This window comes from Barbatula barbatula (genome assembly GCF_947034865.1).
Source record: "Barbatula barbatula genome assembly, chromosome: 13".
NCBI classification, from domain to species: Eukaryota; Metazoa; Chordata; class Actinopteri; order Cypriniformes; family Nemacheilidae; genus Barbatula; species Barbatula barbatula.
The window spans coordinates 23,841,611-23,852,323 of NC_136776.1; the positions used below are offsets into that span (position 1 = coordinate 23,841,611).

At 43.7% G+C, this 10,713-nt stretch overlaps 1 protein-coding gene across 2 annotated transcripts; it reads left to right on the forward strand.

Moving 5' to 3' along the window:
* Positions 1 to 1,152: 1,152 nt before the first annotated feature.
* strip1 (striatin interacting protein 1) lies at positions 1,153 to 8,309 on the forward strand. Of its 2 annotated transcripts, none has more exons than XM_079470697.1 (21): positions 1,153 to 1,320; positions 2,188 to 2,257; positions 2,653 to 2,727; positions 3,091 to 3,225; positions 3,309 to 3,429; positions 3,524 to 3,592; positions 3,675 to 3,781; positions 3,870 to 3,997; positions 4,322 to 4,504; positions 4,609 to 4,829; positions 4,906 to 4,971; positions 5,047 to 5,110; positions 5,198 to 5,269; positions 5,345 to 5,419; positions 5,504 to 5,601; positions 6,019 to 6,145; positions 6,604 to 6,704; positions 6,785 to 6,851; positions 6,939 to 7,043; positions 7,202 to 7,406; positions 7,558 to 8,112. In XM_079470697.1, the coding sequence occupies exons 1-21, from the start codon at positions 1,216 to 1,218 to the stop codon at positions 7,803 to 7,805; spliced, it is 2,442 nt and encodes an 813-aa protein (XP_079326823.1). In that variant the 5' UTR covers positions 1,153 to 1,215; the 3' UTR covers positions 7,806 to 8,112. The 2 variants fall into 2 exon arrangements, with proteins under 2 accessions (XP_079326823.1, XP_079326822.1); XM_079470696.1 differs by having other exon boundaries at positions 1,156 to 1,320; positions 7,555 to 8,309.
* Positions 8,310 to 10,713: the final 2,404 nt, after the last annotated feature.

Sequence of the window (10,713 nt, forward strand, 5' to 3'; positions counted from 1 at the left end):
TCTGGATGTCTTTGGGTGTCTGTGGTTTCAGATTCTTAATCGGTCACATAGTTTCCAAAGTCTTTTTGATCATTTGGAGTGCAGCTGTGAGGGAGATCTCTCGGGTGACTGGGACACGTATCACACATGCCGAAAATGGTAAGGCATTTGTTTTTATGAACTTTGATCTTTCTGCATGTGCCCAAATCCACAAATAGATGCATTAAACCTTTTTATGATGAAGAACGGTTCCTTCTTTATGCGTTTCATTTCTCTGACATTGAGCTCAAATATATTTACCAGTGATGTGATGTACTGTACGGTTTTAAAATAGAAGTTACACGAACATATAATTAATCATGTATTATTTATATATTATCATTCGTGAAAATTGTGTGATTGTTTCTTTCATTTTAGGCCACAACGTTAAACATAACAAGCAACTGATGAAATTTTGAACGCTTGACTTCCATAACTACTGTTGAAAGAGTTCATCCAAAATGTTTAATTCTGTCTTCATTACTCAGTTCTTGGCCTCCATTGACTAGAAAAACTGCTTCATGCATTTCTTTATTCTCTTTAAAACATACGACAGCGAACAGTTCTGGGGCACCTTTCACTAACATTGTCTTTTATGATAGCTGAAAACTGTTTGGTTACAAGCATTCGTCAAAATATAGAGTAAAAAACATTAACCTTCTCTCAACAGGTGTTGTTCTGGCTTTTGTTGAAACTAGTATCTTTGCATTAGCATCTATTGTATTATTGCTCTTTTATGTCATATCTCTTATTGCTCCCTGAACTCTCTGTAAGTCGCTTTGGATAAAATCATCTGCTGAATGACTCAATGTAAATATCTTTCTCTGTCTTCATCACAACTCAGTCATTTACACAGATTTGGAACAACAGGAAGGTGAGTAAATGATGACATCATGTTTATTTTTGAGTGAACTGTCCCTTTAAATGAAGTAGGTAGATGTATACATATGTAGCATTAGCCTATAGGCTATATTGTTGTGTTGATCCCAGGAAACCCACATATTCCCAAATGTTTCAAAAATACTAGTTAGATTACACGCACAGGGTTTAAAATAGTAAAGAAAGTAGTTAATTCGGTGCTCCGTGCAAAGCCTCGGACTGTAAATTCATAAGACAATGACGACACCGATGCGCGTGCCCGCGGAACGTGATATCGCGATACGCCAGCATCGCGAGAAGTGAGAGCCGGAAGTGAAGATGGATGGTGTCGGTTTATGTGCTAATAACAAACAGAAGCCGAATCAAATGCAGCCGAATAAAATGAGAGGAGAATTCACCCGAAACCAGAGGAAAGATTCAGAGGTGACGAGTTTATATCGCTTCCGTGTCGCGTGTTTGTAGATTCAACGCGAGTTTCAGCGGCTGCTAGCATAAACATAACGTGTCGTTTATTTACAAACATGTAATCCGAGCAAAAAACAACTAGATTGACTTTAAAACAAACAATGCGTGTTTTATGAGTACACACGTGTCAGTGTTTACTGTGGTATAGTAAAGTTATTAACACTTTTCTTAAAAGCTTTTATGTATAATGCGTTATAAGTGGTTATTACATTTACATTGAGTCATTGAGCAGACGCTTATATCCACAGCGACTCACAAAGAGATCAGGGAGCAATAAGATTAATATTATTAAAGGGTATGATGCATTGTAATTGTTCATAATGTGTGTGCTAAAAATGATAACTTCATTAAACATGTAAAGTGTAACAATGAATTGATGAGAGTTATAATATTTGCTATAGTTAAAAAAGTCCTCACAATGCTTTATACAACAATACAAAGCATTATATATACTGTATATGCTTTAAAAAGTGTTTCCATGAATTTCACTAAAGTTAACTTTGGTATGTTTGTATTTGGCTATTAAGCTCCGATTGATACACGCACATGAATATTACACAGATGTTTACTCACATTTACACAAAGCTGGTCTGTAGGATCCCATACTAACCATATGATGACCACGAGTGTGTCCTGCATGGGCCCAGGCGATTACACATACTTACAAACAAATGTCTCAAATAAATAATCGCATTGGATAAAAGCGTCCGCCAAATGCGTAAATGTAAGTGCGTGTTTATGTATGAGACTTTTCTGTGTCTGATCATCATATTCTGAAGATGTAGCCGTATTTATTGATGTGTTGTTGATTTGTGTGTGTTTCAGGGGTTATCAGACACTCCGGATCTGGAGTTTGAATATTCAGATGCTGATATATGGAGCTGTGAACTCTCAGGTGAGAGAAACTAAATCCGGCCCCTTGAAATCAAAATGTACCCGTTTACTTTGCTGTCGCACGTTATTCGTTTTGTGGTGAACAATTTATGCAGTCGATCCACAGTTTTATTTTTGTCTTTGTGATCTTCACTGATAGTCTTAATGTACTTCTGCTCTGGGGTGGTGGGACATATTCAATCTGACAATCTGTTAACTCTTCCCCTTCTGACCGGACCTATAAAAGTGTTTATTTTGGAAACGTAGACTTGACGTGAACTTCAAACTCTGAAACTTTCATGCGCATTTGTAATCCTGACTAAACTCTCAGAGATTAGTTGTGCGTGACTTTAAATGACTAAAACCGAAGACTACCGGAGAGCGTATTAACTCATTGTTTGTGTTTGTGTCGTGTAGAGTTGTACAGTTACACTGAAGGTCCAGAGTTTCTGCTCAACAGGAAATGCTTTGAAGAAGATTTTCACACTCACGGTAAGTAATGCATTCACTTCTGCTGCTTTGTCTTTTGGTCCTGCAGATTTATTCATATTTAAATTGTGAAAAGTTTACAATCTTTGATTTGGAGTGCCCAATAGGACACGATGAGTGTAACTCGATGCATTAAAACAAAGAGTAAAAGTGTGCGGGAGACTTGTGCTATAGTATTGAAAATTGAGGATGCGTCGCAATATCAAATTGAATCGTGAGGCGAATGACGATCACCCCTGTCGCCCAATCTGTTTTTAGAAAGGTTTTGGCTGAAAGTCTGATATTTTTGTGCTAATACTTCTGTCCATCGCTTAGAAACGTAATGTTTTGAACTCAAGGCAAGTGTTTTCTGCTGTGTTTTGGCAGTGCCCAGTAAGAAATGGACCGAGGTGGACACTGCTCAGCACAGAGCTCATGCCATGCGTCTGCTGGACGGGCTGGATGTCATCGGCAGAGAACGACGCCTAAAAGTGGCCAGAGCCATTCTGTACATGGCACAAGGTCTCGCAGAAAACATCCTTCTCTTTGTATTTCTTTACAGTCATGCAGTCCATGAGTTGTGATGGTGGCGTTTGGTGTTTCAGGGACGTTTGGTGAGTGTAGCTCTGAGCTGGACGTGCAGCACTGGATGAGGTATAACATCTTTCTGCTGTTGGACGTTGGAGCTTTCACTGCCCTGGTGGAGCTGCTCAATATGGAGATCGAGTGAGACGAAGCGCACACAGACCATCGTCAATAACACACACACGCATGAAATATTTCACCGAATAATGAATGTTTTGTGTCAAACGTGTTTTAGGAATAGTGCTGCATGTAGCAGTGCTGTCAGGAAACCTGCCATCTCTCTGGCCGACAGCACCGACCTCAGGTACACGCAAACACACACATGCACACCCCAACTCGTCTTTACTAGGAGATTTCCAACAAACCTGCTGCATTTGTGTTTTTAGGGTGTTGTTGAACATCATGTACCTGATGGTGGAAACCATCCAGCGTGAGCAACCCACAGACACTCCAGAGTGGAGAAGCATCAGAGAAACCTTCAAATCTGAACTCGGTCAGTGAGATCAGACAAGTGTTGAAAAGTGTAAATGTTGGCTTTCAATTGGTTCAATCGTGTGTGTGTTTTCGTCAAATGATCACAGGTTCTCCTCTCTATAACCACGAGCCCGTGTCAGTCATGCTGTTTGGCATGGTGACCAAATTCTGCAGCGGTCACGCCCCTCATTTCCCCATGAAGAAAGTTCTGCTGTTGCTCTGGAAGACCATCCTGGTGAGTGATGGGATTGAAGTTTTTATAGTCGTAAAACACACTGTAAATGTTCCGAGACCACAAGGCATGTCTAAAAAAGAATTGTATGGTGTTTCGTCATATTATGTTAAACGAGAGACTAATTGCAATATCACAATAGATTTGTTGAAAAATTAGTCTACTGAACATTTGGTGCTAATTATAAGAGAAGAAGAGTTCAGGGTTTGCTAGAGAAAGTGACAGCACTGCATGCACGTCGCATGTTGTTTTAAATGATTTAAAATCATTGAAAGTTTTTTTCTAAAATATTGTTTAACTCAAAGGACTTTTTTATTGTGTGTTTAGTTGACTTTTGGAGGGTTCGAGCAGTTGCTAAGCAGTAAAGTTAGTAAACGTGTGGCGCTGGGTTTGCCTCCGCTGCCAGAGGACAGCATCCGTGTAGTGAGGAGAATGAGAGCCGCGTCACCACCGGCGTCTGCATCCGATCTCATTGAACAACAGCAGAGACGTGCCAGGAGAGAACACAAGGTCGTCACCACATCTATTGGGTTTTACATCAATTTTGATGAAATTTTAAACAGTACAAAGTGTATTTTATCTGCATGGATAAATGGAAAAATTCTTGTCTGCAGGCTCTCATAAAACAAGACAATCTGGACGCGTTCAACGAGAAAGACCCGTACAAGGCGGATGACGCTCGCGAGGACGAGGAGGAAAACGACGATAACGACAACTCTATGGAGGCGGAGCCATTTCCCCTGGAGCGTGACGAGGTCATGCCGCCGCCCATTCCCCACCCCCCCTCGGAGAGGGGCTGTTTTCCCAAGGGTCTGCCCTGGGCTCCTAAAGTCAGGTAGATGCGGTGATGTCATCGCTTTAACATGTCTGTTGTGGTTCGAGATTGTGGACCTCTGTTTTCTTTCTTGCAGGGAAAAGGACATCGAGAACTTTCTGGAGTCCAGTAGAAGCAAATTCATCGGTTACACTCTGGGAAAGTGAGTGTGTTCGCACTGTAAATAGTTTGTGTTTTGAGCAATGGTGATTTATGTGCTGGCTTGTTTGTGCTTTAGTGACACAGATACAGTGGTCGGTTTGCCCAGACCTATTCACGAAAGCATCAAAACGCTCAAACAGGTAAATAATCAACATCACAATTATGTCCTATGCTCTGGTCATGCAACAATCATTACAGCGGTAGAACAATGTTGTGTGTTATTTCAGCACAAGTATGTGTCCATCGCTGAGGTTCAGATCGCTAAAGAAGAAGAATATCAGAGGACGCCTCTGTCTGGAGTGAGTAACCAATCACTGATTTAGCTACAGAGTCTTGTGATGTCATTACTGCATCATCCATCTTTGTGTGTTCAGGGTGAAGAGGAGTTGGAGTTGTGTGCCACGGAGCTCCTGTATCAGGGTATTTTACCCAGTTTACCACAGTACATGGTGAGAGATACATGCAGTAAATGCAGTCATGCATAGTCACGCTATATGTGGTTATACTGACAGACCTGTCTGTGTGTGTTTCAGATCGCTCTTCTCAAGATCCTATTGGCTGCTGCTCCCACGTCTAAAGCAAAGACTGACTCCATCAACATACTGGCAGATGTGCTGCCTGAAGAAATGCCGTAAGACACACGCGTACATGCACACAAACACGCACGCACACACGCATTGTTAATGGCTTTATACTCTTTAAAAACTGTTGAAGCATGAAGCTAGCAATGCTAATGTTCAGTTCATACTCATGACTATATGAGGGATCAGCAGGTCACAGACTTGAAAAAGTCATCAAAGTTTTTATGAAACGATTCATTGGTTGAATTGAACGAGTCCAGTTGAATCTGATTCACTCACTGAATCACTCAGAACTGTTTTAGTGAATCTACAACGGTGAGTCAGCTACTCATCCCAACACAAACGCCCACTGGCGCTGCTCGACTGGGTTGCTATGGTTACAGTGAGCTGGTATCATCGGTTCGGTAAAAATAATATCCTGTAGGTTCTAAATAAACATATAATATGTGTCTGATATCTCATTCTAGTACCACAGTTCTTCAGAGTATGAAGTTGGGCGTAGATGTGAATCGACATAAAGAAATCATTGTCAAAGCCATTTCAGCCATACTCCTGCTGCTGCTGAAACACTTCAAACTCAATCACGTCTATCAGGTACACACACTTTCAAATAAATACCAGGACAGAGACACATCATAGACTTTTTCAAGAGTAGTAATGAAGAACAGAACGCTTATGCACCTGATTTATCCAACATTCTGAGGACACATTTGGCTAAATAAACACACATGACAAATACATTTTCTGTATAGAGTTATTGTATTTTATTTATATTTTGAATTGGCATTTAATTTGTATTAATTACATTTGAAATGTTCACTTTTTAAGATTAAATCTGATTGCATTTACTTAATTTTTATAAAATGTTATTTGCGTAAAATTTTTGTGTTTTAGTTGGTTCACTAGTTTAGTTTTTCAGATACGTTTTTCAACTGATTTAAAATGATATTCTTTGTTTTTTCTTTACAAACGTTTAATAGTTTAAGTAAAGTATAATAACCCTGTAGCGTGAACGTGTTTTCGTGTTTCTTGACTTGTGTTTTCTGCTATAGTTTGAGTACATGGCTCAGCATCTGGTGTTTGCCAACTGTATTCCACTCATCCTGAAGTTCTTCAACCAGAACATCATGTCTTACATCACTGCCAAAAACGGGTGAGTCATCAGTCCACCTCTCTTAACATGTTATTTATACCAATGCATTTTGGGTACTTATGCGGCGTGTCTCCTGACAGTATCTCGGTTTTGGATTTCCCACACTGCATCGTGCACGAGCTTCCTGAACTCACAGCTGAGAGTCTGGTGAGAATTATCACACTTGCACATACAAGACTGGCGATCCTCTGGGCGTCATTTTGAGCGATGTGCGATTGTGTGTTTTGTTAACAGGAAGCCGGCGATAACAATCAGTTCTGCTGGAGGAATTTATTCTCCTGCATCAACCTGCTGCGCATCCTCAATAAACTCACTAAATGGAAACACTCCAGGACTATGGTAAGACACCATATATTGAATCAAAGTATAATTGGACTAGATGGAGATGTAATTCAAATAAGTTCAAAAAAATACATGTACCTCGATGGATTGACCTTTTTATTAATATATGAATGCATATCTGAAATTTTGACATTTGACATCTGTTACGTTTCTAGATGTTGGTGGTGTTTAAGTCCGCTCCCATCCTGAAGAGGGCTCTTAAGGTCAAGCAGGCCATGATGCAGCTCTATGTGCTTAAACTGCTTAAAGTTCAAACCAAGTATCTGGGGCGGCAGTGGAGGAAGAGCAACATGAAGACCATGTCAGCGATATACCAGAAAGTGCGTCATCGCCTCAATGACGACTGGGCTTACGGAAACGGTGAGTAAACGTAGACACACGACTCGGGGGTGTTGATTATGGCAATAAACTCACAGCAGTTGTTTTCTATTACAATTCATCTGCACAATCTGTTGTTATAATGTGCGTGAGGGGTGAGGTAATCGTGCTTGCTGCGTGTCTCTGATAGCAGATCTGGATGCCCGTCCGTGGGACTTCCAGGCAGAAGAATGCGCCCTACGCGCCAACATCGAGCGCTTCAACAGCCGGCGTTACGAAAAGAACCAGAGCAACCCAGAGTTCCTGCCGGTGGACAACTGCCTCCAGAGTGTCCTGGGACAACGTATCGACCTACCTGAAGACTTCCAAATGAACTATGACGTTTGGCTGGAACGTGAGGTCTTTTCCAAACCCATTTCTTGGGAGGAGCTTCTACAGTGAGATCTGCAGCTCCATTCCTGGATAACTAAAATCTTCAAACAACACTACGCTGCTTAGTCCAACAACAGGGACCATGACCTGTGTGTGTGTGTGTTTGTGTAATATATATACTGGCACATCTGCCACACGGTTTTTACTTTTAGCAAAGAAAAGTGTTAGCAAGATGTGCAATGAGGTCATTTTTAATGGTTGTTTAATTGATAATCTATATCTGAATATTAAACCTGGTGTTATTGTAAAAGACTGTATTGACGTGCTTTTATCACTGTAAGGCTTTATAATACAATACAGTGACACTTCTCTCTGGACCACTATTTTTATTCATCTTTCTTGCCATTGTTAGTCAAAATATGGTGCGGTTTATTTTATAATTGATTAAAACGGCATTAGTGAGAGAAGTAGAAAGGACAACGAACAGCAAATATATATTTCACGTTCTGAATACGTGCTTGCTATATGTGAAGGTGAATGAATGCCAGCGTTGCTTATGTACTTACCTTAGTTAAATATCCTGAAGTAAATGTCGCGCTCAAGAGTTTGACTGACAGGAGAGTCTCGCGCTCAAGAGTTTGACTGACAGGAGAGTCTCGCGCTCAAGAGTTTGACTGACAGGAGAGTCTCGCGCTCAAGAGTTTGACTGACAGGAGAGTCTCGCGCTCAAGAGTTTGACTGACGGGAGAGTCTCGCGCTCAAGAGTTTGACTGACGGGAGAGTCTCGCGCTCAAGAGTTTGACTGACGGGAGAGTCTCGCGCTCAAGAGTTTGACTGACAGGAGAGGCTCGCGCTCAAGAGTTTGACTGACGGGAGAGGCTCGCGCTCAAGAGTTTGACTGACAGGAGAGTCTCGCGCTCAAGAGTTTGACTGACAGGAGAGTCTCGCGCTCAAGAGTTTGACTGACGGGAGAGTCTCGCGCTCAAGAGTTTGACTGACGGGAGAGTCTCGCGCTCAAGAGTTTGACTGACGGGAGAGTCTCGCGCTCAAGAGTTTGACTGACAGGAGAGGCTCGCGCTCAAGAGTTTGACTGACGGGAGAGTCTCGCGCTCAAGAGTTTGACTGACAGGAGAGGCTCGCGCTCAAGAGTTTGACTGACGGGAGAGTCTCACGCTCAAGAGTTTGACTGACAGGAGAGGCTCGCGCTCAAGAGTTTGACTGACAGGAGAGGCTCGCGCTCAAGAGTTTGACTGACGGGAGAGTCTCACGCTCAAGAGTTTGACTGACAGGAGAGTCTCGCGCTCAAGAGTTTGACTGACAGGAGAGTCTCGCGCTCAAGAGTTTGACTGACAGGAGAGTCTCGCGCTCAAGAGTTTGACTGACGGGAGAGTCTCGCGCTCAAGAGTTTGACTGACGGGAGAGTCTCGCGCTCAAGAGTTTGACTGACGGGAGAGTCTCGCGCTCAAGAGTTTGACTGACAGGAGAGGCTCGCGCTCAAGAGTTTGACTGACGGGAGAGGCTCGCGCTCAAGAGTTTGACTGACAGGAGAGTCTCGCGCTCAAGAGTTTGACTGACAGGAGAGTCTCGCGCTCAAGAGTTTGACTGACGGGAGAGTCTCGCGCTCAAGAGTTTGACTGACGGGAGAGTCTCGCGCTCAAGAGTTTGACTGACGGGAGAGTCTCGCGCTCAAGAGTTTGACTGACAGGAGAGGCTCGCGCTCAAGAGTTTGACTGACGGGAGAGTCTCGCGCTCAAGAGTTTGACTGACAGGAGAGGCTCGCGCTCAAGAGTTTGACTGACGGGAGAGTCTCACGCTCAAGAGTTTGACTGACAGGAGAGGCTCGCGCTCAAGAGTTTGACTGACAGGAGAGTCTCGCGCTCAAGAGTTTGACTGACAGGAGAGTCTCGCGCTCAAGAGTTTGACTGACAGGAGAGTCTCGCGCTCAAGAGTTTGACTGACAGGAGAGGCTCGCCCTCAAGAGTTTGACTGACAGGAGAGTCTCGCGCTCAAGAGTTTGACTGACAGGAGAGTCTCGCGCTCAAGAGTTTGACTGACAGGAGAGTCTCGCGCTCAAGAGTTTGACTGACAGGAGAGTCTCGCGCTCAAGAGTTTGACTGACAGGAGAGTCTCGCGCTCAAGAGTTTGACTGACAGGAGAGTCTCGCGCTCAAGAGTTTGACTGACGGGAGAGTCTCGCGCTCAAGAGTTTGACTGACAGGAGAGTCTCGCGCTCAAGAGTTTGACTGACAGGAGAGTCTCGCGCTCAAGAGTTTGACTGACAGGAGAGTCTCGCGCTCAAGAGTTTGACTGACGGGAGAGTCTCGCGCTCAAGAGTTTGACTGACAGGAGAGTCTCGCGCTCAAGAGTTTGACTGACAGGAGAGTCTCGCGCTCAAGAGTTTGACTGACAGGAGAGTCTCGCGCTCAAGAGTTTGACTGACAGGAGAGTCTCGCGCTCAAGAGTTTGACTGACGGGAGAGTCTCGCGCTCAAGAGTTTGACTGACGGGAGAGTCTCGCGCTCAAGAGTTTGACTGACGGGAGAGTCTCGCGCTCAAGAGTTTGACTGACAGGAGAGTCTCGCGCTCAAGAGTTTGACTGACGGGAGAGTCTCGCGCTCAAGAGTTTGACTGACAGGAGAGTCTCGCGCTCAAGAGTTTGACTGACGGGAGAGTCTCGCGCTCAAGAGTTTGACTGACGGGAGAGTCTCGCGCTCAAGAGTTTGACTGACGGGAGAGTCTCGCGCTCAAGAGTTTGACTGACAGGAGAGTCTCGCGCTCAAGAGTTTGACTGACGGGAGAGTCTCGCGCTCAAGAGTTTGACTGACGGGAGAGTCTCGCGCTCAAGAGTTTGACTGACGGGAGAGTCTCGCGCTCAAGAGTTTGACTGACGGGAGAGTCTCGCGCTCAAGAGTTTGACTGACGGGAGAGTCTCGCGCTCAAGAGTTTGACTGACGGGAGAGTCTCGCGCTCAAGAGTTTG